The sequence below is a fragment of the Mirounga angustirostris genome, unplaced genomic scaffold (genome assembly GCF_029215605.1).
Source record: "Mirounga angustirostris isolate CCGP_5_RB_7025 unplaced genomic scaffold, mMirAng1.0.hap1 SCAF_6, whole genome shotgun sequence".
Lineage (NCBI taxonomy): Eukaryota > Metazoa > Chordata > Mammalia > Carnivora > Phocidae > Mirounga > Mirounga angustirostris.
Window position 1 is genome coordinate 153678972 of NW_026991714.1, and position 19725 is coordinate 153698696.

Below are 19725 nucleotides of genomic sequence, written 5' to 3' on the forward strand. Positions count from 1 at the left end.
CTCGCCCGCCCCTCGGCTCCTCCCCTCCCATCTCCCTCGGCCCCTCCTCTCCCGCCCCTCGGCCCCTCCCCTCCCATCTCTCGGCTCCTCCCCTCCCGCCCCTCGGCCCCTCCCCTTCCGCCCCTCGGGCCCCACCCCTCCTGCCCCTCGGCCCCACCTCTCCCATCTCCCTCGGCCCCTCCCCTTCCGCCCCTCGGGCCCCACCCCTCCTGCCCCTCGGCCCCCCCCTCTCCCGCCCCTCGGCTCCTCCCCTCCTATCTCTCGGCTCCTCCCCTCCTGTCCCTCGGCCCCTCTTCTCCCATCTCCCTCGGCCCCTCCTCTCCCGCCCCTCGGCCCCTCCCCTCCCATCTCGGCTCCTCCCCTCCCGCCCCTCGGCCCCTCCCCTTCCGCCCCTCGGGCCCCACCCCTCCTGCCCCTCGGCCCCACCTCTCCCATCTCCCTCGGCCCCTCCCCTTCCGCCCCTCGGGCCCCACCCCTCCTGCCCCTCGGCCCCCCCCTCTCCCGCCCCTCGGCTCCTCCCCTCCTATCTCTCGGCTCCTCCCCTCCTGCCCCTCGGCCCCTCTTCTCCCATCTCCCTCGGCCCCTCCTCTCCCGCCCCTCGGCCCCTCCCCTCCCATCTCTCGGCTCCTCCCCTCCCGCCCCTCGGCCCCTCCCCTTCCGCCCCTCGGGCCCCACCCCTCCTGCCCCTCGGCCCCCCCCTCTCCCGCCCCTCGGCTCCTCCCCTCCTATCTCTCGGCTCTTCCCCTCCACTCCCTCGGCCTCACCCCTCCCGTCCCTCCCCTCCCGTCTCCCTCGGCCCCTCCTCTCCCGCCCCTCGGCCCCTCCCCTCCCATCTCCCTCGGCCCCTCCCCTTCCGCCCCTCGGGCCCCACCCCTCCTGCCCCTCGGCTCCTCCCCTCCTGCCCCTCGGCCCCTCCTCTCCCATCTCCCTCGGCCCCTCCTCTCCCGCCCCTCGGCCCCTCCCCTTCCGCCCCTCGGGCCCCACCCCTCCTGCCCCTCGGCCCCTCCCCTCCCGTCTCCCTCGGCCCCTCCTCTCCCGCCCCTCGGCCCCTCCCCTCCCATCTCCCTCGGCCCCTCCCCTTCCGCCCCTCGGGCCCCACCCCTCCTGCCCCTCGGCCCCTCCTCTCCCATCTCCCTCGGCCCCTCCCCTTCCGCCCCTCGGGCCCCACCCCTCCTGCCCCTCGGCCCCCCCCCTCTCCCGCCCCTCGGCTCCTCCCCTCCCATCTCTCGGCTCCTCCCCTCCTGCCCCTCGGCCCCTCTTCTCCCATCTCCCTCGGCCCCTCCTCTCCCGCCCCTCGGCCCCTCCCCTCCCATCTCTCGGCTCCTCCCCTCCCGCCCCTCGGCCCCTCCCCTTCCGCCCCTCGGGCCCCACCCCTCCTGCCCCTCGGCCCCCCCCTCTCCCGCCCCTCGGCTCCTCCCCTCCCATCTCTCGGCTCCTCCCCTCCTGCCCCTCGGCCCCTCTTCTCCCATCTCCCTCGGCCCCTCCTCTCCCGCCCCTCGGCCCCTCCCCTCCCATCTCTCGGCTCCTCCCCTCCCGCCCCTCGGCCCCTCTTCTCCCATCTCCCTCGGCCCCTCCTCTCCCGCCCCTCGGCCCCTCCCCTCCCATCTCTCGGCTCCTCCCCTCCCGCCCCTCGGCCCCTCCCCTTCCGCCCCTCGGGCCCCACCCCTCCTGCCCCTCGGGCCCCTCCCCTCCCATCTCCCTCTGCCCCCGTCCTGCCCGGGCCCCTCCCTGCGGGCTCCACCGCGGTCCTGCCTGAGTGGCCCTCTAAAGCTGCGTCGTCTCCTCATCGCTTTGGACCCGGGGTTTCAGCGACGGCGTGCCGCGGTGTTAGCTCCTGGGACCCCGGGGCAGAGCAGCGCACCTGGGGACTTAGCACACAGCGACCTCTTCTCGGTCTGGAGGCCAGAATCCTGTCAAGGTGCGGCAGGACCGCGCCCCCTCCGCAAGCGCGAGGCCAGGGTCCGTCCTTTGCCGCGGGGACGTTTCTGGTGGCTGTGGGCCTCTCACTCCGGTCCCCGCCTGTCTCCGCGGGCCAGCTCTCTGTGTCCCTCCTCTTCTCTCCTGCCCACCCTAATCCAGGATAGTCTCATCTCCAGATCCCCGACTCAATCACATCTGCAGAGACCCTATTCCAGAGAAGGTCCAGGCCCAGGTGCTGGGCATTAGGCCGTGGACAGGCTCTTCAGGGCCCCGTCCCTTAACACTGCCCTGTCCCTATGGCCACTACGCCCCCAGCACACTGTTGAAAATAGTCCTGCACCAAACCCTCTTCTAGTTACCCTGTTGGGGTCCCCTCGGGTCATTTCAGAGCAAGTTGCCTTCGTCATTCTGTGGCCTCTAGAGGCAGCAGAAGGGACAGCAGTGTCTCTCCTGCTGGTGTGGCTCGTGGCCCAGAAGTGCGGGCCTGGCCTGTCTTCTTGTTGTTTTTAGTAAGTTCTATGCCCATTGTGGGGCTTGAACTCAAGACACTGAGATCAAGAGTCACATGCTCCCCTGACTGAGCCGGCCAGGGCCCCAAGGCCTGCTTCATTTTGATGACTGAAGTTGCCTCCAAAGTAACAGGAGGTCCCACTGCCCAGCACGGGCTGCAGGGTGGGGTCTCCCCAACACAGCCTTCCCTGACTGTGCCTGCGAGCTGACCTTTTGTCTCGTTCAACTGCACAGTGACCGTCCATCCCCACGTGTATAAGAACCTATGGGGGGTCGGGGAGTATAGGAAAAGGACGAAATCTTGGTCAGTTGCGACTGTGCGTTATTGCAGTTTCTGCAAGGCGGGTGACAGGCCCTTGGCCGTGAGCCGACGGCCCCCGGGGGCTCCTGCAGGTTCCCGGTGCCCTTGGGAGGTCAGCTTAGGGAGGGAGGAGGGACCATGAGGGCCAGGTCAGATGCCCCCTCTCCGGGCAGTGGGAAGCGGTCGAGTTGAGGTTCTGGGCAGCCGCCAGGCTCTGGGTCTCCTGGGGAGCAGGTCTGTGCTCCCAGCTCTGTAACAAGCTCTTGTCTCCCTAGACCCTGGAAACCGCTGGCTACGTGAAGAGTGTGCTAGTAAGTAATTCTCTCTCCTACATTCACACCCAATGCCCCGTGCACTTGTCCCTGGGACCCTTGGTGCTGGTGGCTCCTTCTAGTCCGGACAGAGGCGGCTGTACCAACACATGCTACCTGCCCAAAGGTTTTGCCATGGGACTGCGAACACCCATCCGTCAGGGTCAGATAGATGCCCCAGGTGGCCTTTGGTGACACCTGCAGGAGCCAGCACCCAGCTTTGCTCGTTCTTCAGGGGTGGCTGCCCTCCCTGGAGCACTGACCCCCACCACGGGTTTCTGCCCCGCCAGCGTGGTCTAGCAGTCTCAGCGTGGCTGGTACGTGGTCAGGGTCATGGAAATTCAGTGGAGCTCCCTGGGGAGAAACGGGTTTTTGGTCTCCTTACGTGTCTGCAGGGTCCCTTTCCAGCTGTGTGGGGTTGCCGCTTCTCCAGACATCTGCTCAGAGAGTACAGAGCAGGGCTGGCCTTGGTCCCTCTCGGATTCCCATTTCTGTGTGTGGGCTGCTCAGAGCCTGCCCCCCAGCCACACACTGTGAGGAGGCTGGAGCACCCTGAGCATGGTGGGGCGACAGCCGCCCACGTGGGCCATCGCCCCTTTCAGCGCAAGCAGAAACCACGCGCCATCTGCCCCTTCAGTGCCAATGTTCCTGAGCAGGGCCGCGTCTGTGACCACGCAGACAGTAGCCCATCTAGAAACCACCCTCCAAGTCCGTGCCGATGACTGCGCGGGAACATTAACGGAGCTGCTCACCCCTCAGAAAATCTCTTCCACTGGTTTTTGCAGGAGCGAGATAAGCTTTTAAGATTTCGGAAGCAAAGAAAGAAAATGGCCAAACTCCCCAAGGTAAAGGAGACGGTGTTGATGTATGTGTACACAGAATGTATGTTTTCTAAAAGCCACTTAACACGAGGGCGTTCCTCGTGACAGCAAGGAGGAGGGGTTAGCCCTGGGACTCTGGCCTTCCCCTGCGGGGCCTGGGAGTTAGAATTCCTGCATTGCCCTGGGGCCTGCAGGCCTGCCTCGCACAGCCCCCCCCCCACCACCACCGCCCCACTGCGGGCTTAGCAGGGGGGACTGCTGGCCCCACGCGGCTCCGCCCTGGCTGACCTGTGCCCCCAGGGAATCTGAAGCAGGATCCTTTTCCATAAACGTGTGTATTAGAGGAGATTCAGGAGATAGTCCCAGAGAACAATAACTAGTGCTCTGCTTTATGCAAAATGCATGTGTTTTCTTGTTTGGCTTTCGAATGCTGGGGGGTGTTCCTCACGCAGCCTGGGAGATACTCCTCAGGCACGAATGCTGGCGCATCTGGCCCCCGGAAGGGCCCATGGAAGGAGTGACAGGGTGCTGGGGCTCTCTCTCCTCGGGATTATTGCAGAGCATTTAGAGATTTTCTGGAGGCCTGGAAGCCTGGCCGTGCAGAGTCCTAAGAGTGGACCAGCTGGAGGAGGCCCACCCTCTCTACCTGGGCCCCCCACCGTCCCGGCGCTTCCATGAGGCAGGAGTGGGGAGAAGCCAGGCAATTGGGATAAAGGCCAGGAGCCATCAAGATGGGCTCAGCAGCCAAGGACAGGATGTTGGTTGACAGGCGTGGACCATTGGCCACAGTGCCCTCCAGCCTGGGTGACAGGCGACCTTCATGAGCTGGACCATGAAGGGGCCCGTTGGGGTTTCAGCACAGGGAGGACCCAGGAGGCTCCCATGACGGTCTGGGCCAGGAGTTAGGGAGAGTGTCGGGGACACTGGCAGGAGGGACTTGGGTGGAATGGATGGTGGACATGGGGTGAGGAGGGGACGCGGGTCCATGTCTGGACTAACTCAGTTCCTTTTGGCCAGAAGCCGGTTGTGGTGGAGACCTTCTTTGGATATGACGAAGAGGCTTCCCTGGAATCCGATGGCTCCTCCATCTCTTATCAGACAGACAGGACCGACCAGACTCCATGTACCCCCGACGATGACCTGGAGGAGGTAGCCTCCCACAGGGGCTTCTGGACAGGCTGGGGCAGGGCCTGGAGGCAGCGAGGATCAGGGTCGGGGACGTGGGGCTCTGCTGTGTGGCCTGCCCCCTGGAGCAGTGGGCTTGGGGGCCCTCCCTGGCTGTGCCCCCCAGTAGCCTGTGCTCATATCCTTCCATACAGTGGGACAGAGGGCTCCCTGCCTCTCAAAGGGCTGCCCCAGGGGGTCTGAACCACCCAGGGTGGGGAGGCTGGCAGCAACGCCGAGGGCCACGCCGAGGTGTTCATTAGGGTGACAGGCAGTGCAGAATAGTGTTGTCTCTGATAAAGCCCACCCAGCCTGACCTCCCCACCAGCCCTTCTTGCAGAAGGAACCGTCCTCAGATGCAGGAGGCCGGCTGAGCCCCGCATGTGGGAGGAAGCTGGGCTTGGTTTGGTCTCACTGGCTTGGCCCCTGTGGCTGCAGGACAAGGAGTAGCAGGCTGTCTGCGGCCCTGACAGGCCCAGGGGCACTAAGGCCATGGATAGGGCCTGCCCTGGCTGATCCGGGCAGGTGACCCATGGCCAGGGACCCACTTAGAGACCTAAGACATCATAGCAGAGCTGCTGCCACAGCCTTGGGGGTAAGGAGCGCAGGGGGAGCGGGGGCCAGGCTAGGGTTCCTGGGCCCGGTCACTGTTGGGCGCAGCCACCCTTCATACCAGACCTAGGCCTTGTTCTTGGAGAAGCAAGCGCTTTGGGGTCCAGGGGGGCCTGGGAAGGCCGCAGCACCACCCTGCCTTCTGTCTGGGGCAGCAGGTGTCCCTGTAGCCAGAAGGAGGCATTTAGGGATCTCTGCAGGAAGGTGGGGGTGGGGAGGAGAAGCATTCCCTGGTCTAGGTCTCACCTGACACATCTGGGGGGCAGATGGGGCCCCCGCCGAGCCCCTGGCCTGGCTGTCGGCCCCTGAGATTCACCCTGGCCTCAGTGCAGCCAGCTGGGCCTTTCCCCGGGGGGGGGCTCCAGGCTCACCTCCCCGCGGCCCCAGGTAAGCCTGCATCTCCGTGCACCTGTCCAGGGCGTGGCCAAGGAGGAGACCGAGCTGAGGTTCCGGCAGCTGACCATGGAGTACCAGGCTCTGCAGCGAGCCTACGCCTTGCTGCAGGAGCAGGTCGGAGGGACGCTGGATGCAGAGCGAGAAGTTAAGGTCTAACTGACTTCTACTCCACGACGTTCCAGCTCCCTCTGGGCTCCTCCCCGCTTGACCCCCGGCCTTGGCAGGGACACTTGCATTGCTTCACCTTCCGGGCCAAGCCCTCTCTCCCACGGTTCTTGCCGTGCCTGCTGATGCTCCCTGAGGCGATTAAGGACCAATGTTGGCCTGGGGGTGGGTGGGGCCTCCCAGAGTGTTCCCAGGCACAGGTGTGAGTGATGGTCCCTCGGAGAGCAACGTGTGTCCCCTCTGGGGACCGTGGCTGGTGGGCAAGGGGAAGTTTGCTTCCTCGCAAACCGTGCAGTGGTGCTCTTAGGGGGCTCTCCTGGAGCTGAGGCTCAGAGATGGGGAAGGGCCAGCGTTGCAGCTCAGTTCTGGAAATTTGCCAAGATCATTCATTCATCCAATACACCGGAGCTGCTGTGCCCATCTTGACCCTGAGCCTCACCAGGCAGGCCCTGCTGGGAACAGGTAGGTGTCCCCCTCCTGCCCCTGCCTCCCTGGACCCTGGCCCAGGCGCTCATGCCCCGTCCTCAAAGGCAGGAACATGGGGCTGACAGGTGCCCTCGCTGGCCACCAGGGGAGGCCATGGCAGGGGGCTATGCCCTGCCCTCCCTGAGCCCCCTCCCCTGCTCCCTGACATGTGGCCTGCCCTGCCAGGGCCAGAGGGGATGCCCTGCACAAGGAGATGGGCTGCATCCTGTATACCTGAAGGGCTGTCCTGCCCAGCTGCCCTGGGGCCTGGGGGCCAACTCTGTCCCTAGCATACAGGGCAAGGGGCCAGTCAGCTGGTCCTGGGACTCCAGCTGCCCGGCTGAGCGTGGACTCTTGGAAGCAGGGCACAGTGTCAGTGGGGTCCCCTTGCCACATCCATCCTCGCTGCCTGGAGAGTCACTCGGCCTACTCCCTGTCAGCAAATTGATCTCCCTCCAGGTTCATGTGTATCACCTGGGCCCTAGGAGGGTGGAGGCTGGAGGAGGGGAGGGGAGGGAGAGCCAGGGTCCGCTGATGTCTGAAGAGGAACCCAGGGCCAGGCCAGGGGATCCCCTGCCCTCCTCAGCTTGAGGGCCACCAGACCCTGTGCCCAGCTGGCCCAAGTGCTCTCATCTGCCCAGAGCTGTTCCCAGGGAGCAGGAGTACTGGAATGAAGTGCCCTGTGGCTGGGACCCCGTGAGAGCAAATTAGCTCCAGGGAGGGCGGCCTGGACCCTCTGGGGGCCTTGCCTGCACTGGGCACTGAGGGTGGGCTTCTGCAGGGGCACTGGGGGGGGGGCGGGGGGAGTCAAGTGCACGCAGAATGTGGAGCAAGGTGATCCGGGACCGGCGGAGGGCGCCAGTGCAGGACGGGAAGGGCCGATGGCCGATGGCCGAGCCCGCATGCAACCGGTCCGTGCGTCCTCCGTGCTCCATCCTCCATCCTCCGTGTCAGCCAGAGCCCGGAACAAGCCCCCCAGTGGCCAGTGCCCCGCAGCGCTCCACTGCCCTCACCAGCTGTTTCATCCTGTTGATAGACATTTCCCCTAACAGTCCCTCAGAATGAGTCTGTAGGGCGTCCCCCTAGTCTAAGTGAGCCTTAGACTCATGGAGCCTCCCTGCAAAATCGAGGACCGTGTCCTCTCCCTTAGCGGAGGCTGAGGCCCGCCAAAGCCTCCATCCCTGCGGGCGTGTCCTGGCTGCGAGAGAAAGTTTGATGTATCCCTCCTCCCATCCTACAGACCCGCGAGCAGCTGCAAGCAGAGGTGCAGAGAGCCCAGACGCGGATAGAAGACCTGGAGCAGACCCTGGCTGAGCAGGGGCAGGTGAGGCTCGAGCGGGAGCCGGGTGCCCCACCAACACGGAGGGTGCCCGAGGGGCGCGGACGGTCCAGCCCGGCAGACTGGCGCCCCACTAAGAAATCCAGACACTGAGGGGAGCATGTATCAGAAGAAGGGCACAGCACGGCTTGACGGGGGCACCTGGGCAGACCCTCTCTCCCCCCAGCTCAGGGCCAGGGCTGCCCCTGGAGACCGCTGGTCACTCCCTCACCTCTGTGCCCATCGCCACCTCTGGGCTCTTCAAATCCTGGGGGCAAGCGTCCATTGCCCGTGGCCATGAGCCTCTGACCTGCTGGACGGCGCACTTCCAGGTGGACCCAAGATGAGGCAGGAGGATGTCTGTGTAGGGCTGGGAGGGTCCACCCCCAGGCTGCATGGGAAAGCGCCTGGCTCGCCATCAAGCCAGCGCAGACCCACGGTGGCCCTCGACGTGTTCGCCTCTGAGTGGACGGTGGGATGGAAGAGAGGAGGACCTGAGCGGCACAGGGTCATGTTGTCCACGCCCCTGCCTGAGCGTGCGCGGCCCCAGAGTCTGTGCTGGGCACCTGTAGCCGTTTACCTGAAGCCCGCCGGACTGGCTTGCACCCCATCGGGGCCACCACCCCTCCCCCGGGGCCCCGTGTGCTCAGGCAACGGGAATGGTGCTCAGGAGCTGTGCTGTGCGCGGCCTTCGCGGACCCTGCCTGGACCTTTGAGTGGGATGCCTGGGCCCCACGCCCTCTGTGCTGGAGAACTGCAGTGGCGGGTTAGCTGGGACGCGAGCCGGAGGAGGACGGACAGGAGGACGCGGCTGCCTTTCTTCTGCAGCCGTGAACCTTCACACTTCCCAGATGACTTTGCGGGGAAGAACCTGGAAGCAAGTGGACTGTGAGGGGCAGTGGGAGTTCCTCCCAACCCCTTACTGAGGATGCTGCTGGAGAAGGGAGCGTCTGGGCTTTTGGAGACACCTGATCATGGGACCGGGTCGGCCGGGGGTCCACACACGTCTCTCCCCAGAGCACAAAAGCTGGCCTCCATCCGTATGTCTGAGTGTGAATGCACAGGACACCCCCCGAGCGACCAGGCTCCTGTTGGCTCCGTGTCAAGGTCCTTGGACCCGTGACACCCACATGGCTCCACGTGCCACTGGTGCCTGGTGTGGGCTGGCGTGGTCCGGGAGTGCTGGCCACGTGGTGGCGCAAGGTGTCTGCTCTCCGTCCAGGCCCCCCGGCAACTACGGGGGATCGTAGGCTTTCATTCACTGCATGACAGGAATGGTGGGCAGGCGGCAGCTGCGGAAGCTGGGTGTTGAGTCCGTTCTGCTGAATTGTGATTTAAATGCTGGCTTTGCCTTAATCCTGGGGTGTATTTATTTCTCTAATTTAATTCCGTTTTCAAGGACATGAAGTGGATTGAAGAGAAGCAAGCGCTGTATCGAAGGAACCAAGAGCTTGTAGAGAAGGTAGTGCCCCCACCTGCCGCGCTCCCGGGAACTGTCTTCTGGGGAGAGGTCCTTGGAGGGTCCATGGAGCTGGGTCCGCCCAGCAGCTGTGAGTGTGCCCGGTGGAGGGGCCGTGGGCCACAGCTGCCGGGCCCCCTCCAGAGCTGACCTTACTAGTTACGAGGTTGTTCAAACAGAATCAGAAACAAGTCAACCCGACGTGTGAGGCCCGCACCTTCCAAAGGGTGAGTGCAATGCATCCATGGGCTTCCCTGGCTTCCGGTTAACAGGAAGCCCCAAAACGCTGTTGTCCCTGCAGCCCACCCCCGGGCTGGGGCTCTGTGGGCTGGAAGATTTTATGTGATGGGCCAGAAAACACGGTGCCCGCTGGCCCGTTCCTGTTAGCGGCCCGAGCTCCTGCCCGGACCCGCCTCACTTGCCCTTCTCCCTGCAGGTGAGATGCCCGTTCTACACACGAGCTCCCTAAGTCAGCCTGTTCTCGGGGCCCACAGCACGGAGGGCCGAGCACTGTGCAGGGCTCGTCAGAGGACATCTGTGCTGCTTGGGACGGTCCCCAGTGGGCGGCACCCCAGAGCCGCTGGAGCGGGGTGCTCAGACCAGGGCGGGAGCGGGGGCTACGGTTCAGAGGCAGAAAGGCCACCAGCGCCATCATCTTGCCCGGTGAGGGTGCTGCGTGCGGCCCTTCCCCACCAGCCGCGGGCCTCGTCCTGGGCCGAGGACGGGCAGGGGCAGAGGCACTCGCCCGGGCAGCCACAGCCCTTCTAGAGAAGAGCCAGGCCAGCGTGTCCTCACGAGCCTTAGGGGTGCCACCGTGACCGTGCTCTGCGCAGACCAGCAGCCTCCAAACCAAGCCCGTGGGCCACGGTCCAGTCCCACACGGGGCCCTGCTTTGGTGCTGTTAGGGCTTGAATCGTGCGTGACGCCCACGTTTCCTGCGGACTGTCCATATATGTGTCTTAAATCACGGCAGCTGTGTTTGTGGTGTTCTCATGCACATGTACACACCTGTGTGCATGGAAATGCTTGTGTGCACACATAAGGTTCACGTGCACACTTAAGTGCTCACTTGTACATATAACACATGCACATAAACGCTTCTGTGTGCACAAAAATATGTCTACATATAAATGCTTATGTGCACACATACTCTTTATACACTTGCATGCACACTTAAGCACTCTGTGCACTCTTAAACACTCACATTTAAACACGCACGTGCACACAGAGATGTTCATGGATGCTTGCACACACGGGTGCACACTTTAAACCTTTGCTTTCCTCTGGCTACCATGTACACGGGGTCATGTTCATGGTAGGGGCTGCCCACGGCCTTGGCTGCGCAGCCTGACGCCGGGCACTGTGGAAGGAGCCCACCCCGACAGCACCTTGCAGGATGTTGAGCCCCTGGATCCATCTCCACCCACCCCTGAGCATCCCAGCGGGGCATTCAGCTCCCCACATTCAGTTCAGGGGGGATGGGCCAGGCCATCTGGCCCAGTGGACACCCTCTGGCAACCCTTCCCTGTCCTCCCAAGGCCGCTTGCCCCAGGATGCATTGCTCTCACCCTTTGGAAGGTGCGGGCCTCAAACGTCAGGTTGACTTGTTCCTGATTCTGCTTGAACAATCCTGTAATTAGTAAGGTCAGCTCTGGAGGGGGCCCGGCAGCTGTGGCCCATGGCCCCTCCATCGGACAGCAATGCACCTTCGGGTTCTGGGCCAGCCTGTGCTTGAAGGAGCCCTGTCCTGGCGACGGCAGGGGCCGCATGGGGACATCTTAGCGGCTCTTCCCTTGATGGGCCCCTTCTCTTCCCCATCTCTGCTCAGACGGCTGGGCTGGGCTCAGGGCCACTCTGGGGGCATCCATGGTTCCTCACCCCTTGCATCTGCCCCTGCATCCTCCCCCCCACCCCCCCACGGTGAGCCAACTCCAGCTGGAGTGAGGGCTCTGGGCGCTGGGGCAGGTCAGCCAGCCCCACAGATAGCCAGAAGCTGTCGGGAAAGCCAGGAGTGGACCTCACGTGACCTCAGTGTGTCATCTGCCTTTTATTTGACAGATTAAACAAATGGAAATAGAAGAGGGTCGGTTAAAACACGAGGTCCAGGATGCGAGGGACCAAAACGAGCTGCTGGAGTTCCGGATCCTGGAACTCGAGGTGTGCCGGGGGCGTGGGTGCGGGGTGCATAGGGGAGAGGCCACCATCCTGCAGAGCTGCTGTGATGGAGGAGGCGCTTGGCCTTCCTGACCTGGGCCCTTGCTCATGACCCCAAGAGGGTGGGTTGGAAAGGAGGCACCTCTCTGCCCAAGGGCCACGGACGAAAGCCCAGAACGAACAAGCCATGAGTCTGCTTCCAGACTCATGCGGCTGGGCAATGATGGCTCCGCCCGGAGGGGCCATGATGGTGGCAGCTGTGCTGAGCGGGGGCCACACGCCTGACCATGGTGGTTAGCCAGCGGACGTTTGCTCCCTGCTCGTTTAAGCAGCCCACTGCGGGCTGCTGGGGGCCACGCAGTGACCAGGTGCCCATCTGTGCGCAGCTGTCCTGGGCCCCCGTCCTCCCCTGTGACCTTGGCCTCCTGCAGACCACATTCGCTGGCCTCTGTGTCTCCACCCTGTCCCTGGGTGGCCCCCAGCACAGCCCCCATGCCCAGCCTCCCGCTCTCTGTCCTAGGAGAGGGAGAGGAAGTCTCCGGCCATCAACTTCCACCACACCCCCTTCGCAGACGGGAAGAGCCCCCTCCAGGCCTACTGTGAAGCTGAAGGAGTGACGGTAAACCCCCGCCCCCCCACCCCTGCACCCCACACAACCCCACCGGCTGGCATTCACCTCCGGGTATCCCTGTCTTTGCCTCCAGGACATCCTGGTCACGGAGCTGATGAAGCAGCTGGACATCCTGGGGGATAACGCCGTAAGTGTATGTCGCTCTCCTGACTTGTGCATGCCTCCTCATGCCAGCCCCCAACCCATCAGTCCCCCAGGGTCCAGGGACCCCCATGAGTCCCGCTGCCAGTCTGCCATGGCTGCCCTGCCTGCCGGCACCCTCCCTGAGGCCACAGCTGCTTGGTACGGCCCCTGGAATTTGGGAGAAATCCTGCTCCTTTCTCATGTTCTTGCACCCGGCTGAGTGGCAACTCGCACCCAGAAGCACGGGGTTCGGAGCCTCTGTTTGGCCAGGATGGGGAACCCTCTGCTGTGCATACCCAGTTCTCCTAGCCATGATGCTTCTGGCCACATGTTCTCAGTTTCTGAATCCCAGTCAGTTGCTAAGCCTTCCCACAGCTTAATGGAGGTGGGGGCTGCAGATCCTCTAGTACCTTAGATATCCCAGACTCTTAGGGGTTCCCACTTCCTTGGTTTTGGGGGAAGGGCAGAGACCATAAATAATCTGCAAATCTTATTTAGGGCCCAGGTCCAATTTCTACAGCAACCTCGTTGAAGAATACTGATTGAGTGACTGAGTGACTGTACTCCTTCATCCTCCATCCATCCATCCCTCCCTTCACCTTTCACCCTCCAACCATCATCTCTCCATTCCATCTATTAATCCTTCCTCCATCCCCCATCCATTCATCCATCTTCTATCCTCCATTTACCCATCCATCCATCCATCCTCCATCCACCCATCCTCCATCTACCCATCCTCCATCCATCCATCCCTCCCTCAACCCTTTACCCTCCAACCATCTATCCATCTATTCATCCTTCCTCCATCCTCCATCCACCTATCCTCCATCCATCCATCCTTCATCCCTCCCTCCATCCCCCATCCATACATCCATCTTCTATTCTCCAATTATCCATCTATCCATCCATTCCTCCATCCTCCATCTATCCTCCATCATCCGTCCATCCTTCATCCTCCATCTACACTCCATTATCCATCCATCCTCCATCCTCTGTCCATCCATCCTTCATCTTTCATTCTTCATCATCCATCCATCCATCCTCTGTCCATCTTCCATCCATCCACCATCCATCCATTCATCTTGCATCCACTCTCCATCCATCCTCCATCATCCATCCATCCTTCCTCCTCCATCCACACTCCATTATCCATCCATCCCTCATCTTCCATTCTTCATCATCCATCCATCCATCCTCCATCCATCCATCCTCCATCCATCCTCCACCCATCCTCCATCCATCCATTCATCTATCCATCCTCCATCCATCCATTCATCCTCCATCCATCCAACCTCCATCACCCATCAATCCATCATTCCTCCATCCACACTCCATTATCCATCCATCCTCCATCCTCTGTCCATCCATCCTTCATCTTCCAACCATCCATCCTCCATCCATTCATTCTCCATCCTCCATCCATTCATTCTCCATCCTCCATTCATCCATCCATCCTCCATCCATCCATTCATCCTCCATCCATCCATTCATCTTCCATCCATCCATCCTCTATCCATCCATCCTCCATCCATCCATCCTCCATCCTCTGTCCATCCGTCCTTTATCTTCCATCTTCCATCTTCATCCATCCATCCATCCATCCACCATCCATCCATCCTCCATCCTCTGTCCATCCGTCCTTTATCTTCCATCCTTCATCCTCCATCCACCCATCCATCCATCCACCATCCATCCTCCATCCATTCATCTTCCATCCATCCATCCATCCTCCATCCTTCATCCTCCATCCACACTCCATTATCCATCTACCCATTCTCCGTCCATCCACCCACCCATCCATCTTCCATCTGCCCTTTATCCATCATCTTGCACTTGTTGAGTCCCCTGCCCAATGAGCAGCTCAACTGTGCCAGAAGGCAGCCCCATTCCACCACCCAGAAGTTTTTTTTCTCCCACAGTATACTAATAAGTATGGTCTACAGCTAGTCCTAAGACATCTTGGGCTCCCCATCCTGGTCATTGCTCTTGAGAAAGAGCCAGGCACTTGGTCAATTCAGTGTACTTCATGAAGTAGGAGGAGAAAAAAAGAGAAACAAATGCATGCAAACACACACATTCTCACTCACACACACCAAAACCCCGGTACTCACACGTATTCTTGGGACTAGTTGTTCTTCCCAGCAGCTGTGACACATGTGGGGCCCTGTGTTGACAGGGATGCTTCCCTCTTGCCCACCCTTCACTTGGGGAGGGAGGCTCTGCTGGTGGTTCTGCCCCTCCCCCGGACCCCATGCTCCATCTGAGCTGTGGGTTGTAGAAGCGTTAGCCAATACAGGGAAGGGGTCCAGCCCTGAGTTATCAGGCCCCATCATGGGGACCATATTGGTTAACCTTCTGATTCAAGCTGGAGAAACTGAGGCCCAAGAGGACACCTGCCCAGGGTCCCAGAGCTGATGTAGGATGAGCTCAGTTCAGGGCCCCTCCCCAGCCCTACAGCTGCCTACTCAAGAGCATCAGTGGGCAGGACTGCCATGGAGCCATCAAGTGGCCTCAGAGCATGGGGACAGAGACTCTCAGGGACTGGAGGACACATGTTCAGGTTTTACGCTCAGGGGACCCTGGGGAAAGCTTGGCAGTTCCTACCGATGGGCCTAGAGGGCGTCCCTTCAGTGGTCACAGTGGAGCATATGGGTGTACTTCACGTGCACCTCATGACCCAGATGGTGCCCCGTGGAGCCTGAGATTCATTCCTGGAGCACAGACTGGCCCAGCTTATGAAGCAGGTGACAGGGACAGCCCGGCCCCTCCTGCCTTCACAGCCAGCTCATGCTAGTGCTGTGGTTACTGTGCACAGACCTCCAAACGGGCTACAGGGGTACCTGAGCCCCAGACCTCAGTGTGCTCAGGAGGCAGGGTCCTTGGAGTTGAACAGAGGTGGCAGGGGTGGAGTGGACCCCCGTCCTCCCTGGTGGGCAGCACCACTCACCACTGCTCTCCCTGGGTTGCAGAGGGATGGGTCACCTGGGGAAGGGAGAGCAGGGGCCAAGAAGGTAGAGCAGACGGCACTCTGCCCAGGCCGGGGCATCGTGATGCCAGGCTGCTCACCCAGTGGTGAGCCCGTCAGCCCAGTGCAACCATGTCCCAGTAGGTTCTCCCTGAAGCCACTTGCTCGGCCTCCCCTGGTCCCTGTCTGCCTTGGGAGAAGGGAGCGCCTGGGCACCTGACCAGCTTCCCCAGGAGCAGGAGGTGTGCAGAGTGTCTGGCCAGCCCAGCTCTGTGCTGAGTCAGGGTGCACTGTGCCCCAAGGGCAGGGCTTGCCTCTGTGCCTACAGCGTTTGGTCACTGGCGCCCACCTTTGCTGACTGCTATAGGGGTAGGGGATGATGAGGACCCTTCCCTTGGGGAAGCTCACACTCCAGATGGAGGGCCTTCTGAGCAGATAGGTTCTGGGCTGTAGGGGGCTGTCCTCCAGCTCAGTAGTCCAGCAGGCTCTGCCCTGCTCTGGTCTCTGATTCCCATGTTCTCCACCCCCCACCCGCTGCCCCACGAGTTGGACCCTGCAGTGGGGACAGCCCAGCTCCCACCCAGGTGCTGATGCAGGTGGCAGTCAGGGTCTGAGGGAGTGAAGTGCTTGTAGACTCTGAGGATGCTCATGGGCCCCAAAGCCAGACTCAGCCGGAAGAGCACCCAGGTGGGCCCCTTGGAAGAGGTGTGAATACAACATGCAGAGAAAAGGCAAAGACGCCAGGGATGGGAGCCCTCACCCCACATTCCTAAGTGGGGTTTTAGTAATTGATAACACAGGCTGCATATGCAGAGAGCTGGCTTTCAAGAAAGATGTGCACAAGGGACAGTAGGCACACATGTCTCTAGCTGCTGCCTTATGCTCCCCCACCCCACCACTCCTGCCTCAGCTGGCGGCTTACAATGTCCTGGTCACCAGTACTGGGAGGATGGGAGGGGGTAGAACAGAGGGAGCACGCCAGAGTCAACGGGATCAAGAATAAAATGGATTCAAGACCCCAGGAGGCCATTTCAGTAAAAGTCACCTTACCTGTGACCCCAGCCCCCTGCACCTCTCCATCAGTTTCAATTCATGCAGCCCCATTCACCCCCCCACCAGGCACCCCCCATTCACTCCCTACCTGGCACCCCATTCACCCCTCACCAGGCACCGCATTCACCCCCCACCAGACACCCCCATTCACCCCCCACCAGGCACTCCATTCACCCCCACTAGGCACCCCCCATTCACCCCCTACCTGGCATCTCCATTCACCCCCCAACTGGCACCCTCATTCACCCCCCAACCAGGTACCCCCATTCACCCTCCCACCTGACACCCCATTCATTCCCCTGTAAGGTATCCCTCATTGACCCTTCACCAGACACCCCTCGTTTCCCCCCACCTGGCACCCCCATTTGCCCCCTCACCATGCACCCCCATTCACCCCCCCACAGGCACCCCATTCATGCCCCCACCAGACACCTGCATTCACCCCCTACCAGGCACCCCATTCACCTCCCCACCCCCCCCACCCCACACCCTCATTATTTCAGTCTGGTGCAGCCCCCTTACTGTACCCATGTCTGCTTTGGGTGCAGAATCTGACCAATGAGGAGCAAGTGGTCGTCATACAAGCTAGGACAGTCCTGACCTTGGCTGAAAAGGTAACAGCAGCTGTGTGGCCGCTCTTGGGACAGGGCCAGGCTCAGCTGGGAGAGGGTGCCTTCCCTGGAGGAGGGGCTCCCGGGGTGTGGGGTGGAGAGCCCATGAATCCTGTCAGCCTGGGAGGTCCCACACACGCAGGGGTCAAACAACACCCACCACCTGTGTTTGCGGGTAACAGATCAGCCAGGCTTTGTCTCAAGGCCAACTCTGCCTCAGTTTACCCCTCCAAAGGCCAGGCAATGGAGTGGGTCTGTATACCATTGGCTTTCTGTTCACCTCACCAGGACCCTCCCCTGGGGGCTGCCCAGCCCACCTGGGCTCCTTACCTGCAGCCCGTCCCTGGCCCCCACCCCACAGCCAGAGCCTGCCTGGGAGTCCTCCAGCGGGAAGGGGAGAGGGAGTCCCGGCAAGCAGGGGTGCAGGGGATGGGACTGAGGGAGGACCTCTGCTGGCTGAGCGCTCAGGTGCACCTGTCCCTGCCAAACCCCTGCTCATGACCCTTCTCTCCCTGGGGAAGTGGGGGACAGACTTCCTGGACACCACGTGGGGCTGTCTGGACGCTGGGCACCCGGGGCTCACAGTGCCAACCCAGTCCCCACTCTCAGTTTGGTGCCTGTGTGGCCATCCGAAAGGTCACTATCACCTGCTCTTTCGGTTTGTGTCCAGTGGCTCCAGCAGATCGAAGAGACAGAGTCCGCCCTGCATCAGAAGATGGTTGACCTGGAGAGTGAGAAGGTTGGTGGGCGTCTTGCTTTGTGTCTGCACAGGGCGTCACCGGGCGGATGCCCGAGGCTGAGACACGGGTCCTCTTGTGTTTCAGGAGCTGTTCAGTAAGCAGAAGGGCTACCTGGATGAAGAGCTGGATTATAGGAAGCAGTCCTTGGACCAGGCTCACAAGGTAAGAGAAACCGACAGCAGGAGCGTACAGATTTCGGGTAGAAATGGGGAAAGTGTTCACACGCTGTGTGGTATCCCTCGGGGTCTGGGTCCAGTATGACCACCGTGGGACCAGCTTCTGCACTTCTCCCTCCTGGTCAGTGAGGTCCAGGGATGCCTTACTAGTCCGGCAGCAAACACTTCACCCCGTGAATGCAGAACTCAAATGGATGTTTTAAAATGAGCTGAGAAAATGGGATTCATTGACACATAACGCATTTATAAATTAATTGAGCACGGTTGAATGTTTGCAAGAAACAGTCTCTGGGACTTCCTGTGAGAGTGCACCTGCTACTCCGAGGAATGGACGTTTTGTCTGCCCATTGTGTCTGCCCGCACATCTGCCTGGCCGTGGGGAGCACTTGCCCCCGCTGATAAACCTGGGGGTCCCCACTTGGGGTTAACACGGAGATTGGGAGTCCTTGTGGACATGTCTCCACCACGGTGACGCAGTCCTCACTGACCCTAGTTTGACAAGGAGAAATCTCTGGAGCTTCGGGCTGCTTTGTTTCAAGAGGTGAATCCGGATCGGGTACCGCATCCTTGCTGCTCAGATTAGTCCAGCCAAGGCGAGGCGCAGCATGGGGGGCTTCCTGGAGGTGGGACGCCCACACTTCTTCCCGGCAGTCAGTTACACCCTGAGTCCATGCCACCTCCCGGCACGGTGCTTCCAGGCCTGCCATTGTGTCCGCCTGGACTGCCAGTCCTTAGACTCAGAGTGAGTCATGGCGCCAGCTCAGGGAAAGCTGTCCAGGGGCCCTTGTGAGGTGAGGGGTTGGGAATGGACCCTCCCCCTAGCAGGATGCCTGAGGCCAGGGACATCCCGCATGGTAAGTAGAGGTCTGAGTGCCCGCCTTCTGGAGTGTTAGGAGAGCGAGGTAGTTGTGCGGAGAGCACATAGGGCACCAGCAGGTCCTGCCCAGCCTGGAAGCTGACAGCGTGATGTTTCCGTTAACCCCATCAGGGCCCCGTGGGGCAGGGCAGAGCTTCTGCCCAAGCTGAGGGTGGGCTTCCTCTCCTGGGTGACGGTGGAGGTGCCGGTGGCCCACTCACCACCAGTGGGGGCGGCCATAGAGGAGGTGGTGGAGGGCAGTGGCCTTGGAGAGCCGAACGGGCACTGATGGACCTTCCCAGAAATATGGGCCAAGATCCCTGTTTCCAGTCCACAGTGTTGGGTGGGAAGGATGCTCGCAGTATTTGGGGGGCAGCTGGACAGCCCTGAGCCCCCCACCGCTGCATCCCAGACACGTGCATGGAGGGGACAGCTCACCCCTAACCCCTAGGCCCTGGGCATTCCTCAGGATACAGCTCAGAAATATGTGGCAACAGTGTTGAAAAGACGGATCAGTGTGCGGGGCGTCAGAGAGGGCTGAATATCACACACGCGTGCACCTGCATCCCAGAGAGCAGGGAGCCCTCGGGGGGCTGCAGGGCTGTGGACCCCTGCCCCGGCTTCACACCCTCCCTGCTCTGTGGACTCAAGGTGATGGTGGGGGTTTCGAAGGGGAAACGATGGTCCCTGCTGCATGGTGGCCGCTCTCGGGAAGTTGCTGGTACCCTGCAGGGGGCCCGTGGCTGGTGCTCAGGTAGGGGGAGAAGGTCACCGCACCTCTCTTGTTTGCAGCTTTGTGCGAAGCCTTTGAGGTGCCAGTGCTAAGCACCCCCCACACCCCCCAACTGCATCTTATTTATTTTTAAATGCTTGAGCTTATCTTAACCGCCTAAGCGCCTGTGCTCTAAGAAGTGGCTGATGGGGAGTGTGAGCTGCTGGGGACAGCTGGGGACAGTTTATTTTGTGGCTGTCAA

At 61.5% G+C, this 19725-nt stretch overlaps 1 protein-coding gene across 2 annotated transcripts in view; it reads left to right on the forward strand.

The window, feature by feature from the left end:
- Positions 1-19725, forward strand: part of JAKMIP3 (Janus kinase and microtubule interacting protein 3) — a 68371-nt gene that overhangs the window by 41977 nt on the left and 6669 nt on the right. The window contains exons 8-19 of one of the 2 annotated variants that reach the window (XM_064595478.1): positions 3007-3042; positions 3828-3887; positions 4881-5012; positions 6057-6185; positions 7906-7989; positions 9383-9445; positions 11501-11599; positions 12117-12215; positions 12301-12360; positions 16917-16982; positions 17650-17718; positions 17804-17881. In XM_064595478.1, coding sequence (XP_064451548.1) covers positions 3007-3042; positions 3828-3887; positions 4881-5012; positions 6057-6185; positions 7906-7989; positions 9383-9445; positions 11501-11599; positions 12117-12215; positions 12301-12360; positions 16917-16982; positions 17650-17718; positions 17804-17881 — 975 coding nt within the window. The remainder of the gene's footprint in view (positions 1-3006; positions 3043-3827; positions 3888-4880; positions 5013-6056; positions 6186-7905; positions 7990-9382; positions 9446-11500; positions 11600-12116; positions 12216-12300; positions 12361-16916; positions 16983-17649; positions 17719-17803; positions 17882-19725) is intronic. The other variant, XM_064595479.1, reaches the window with a different exon arrangement.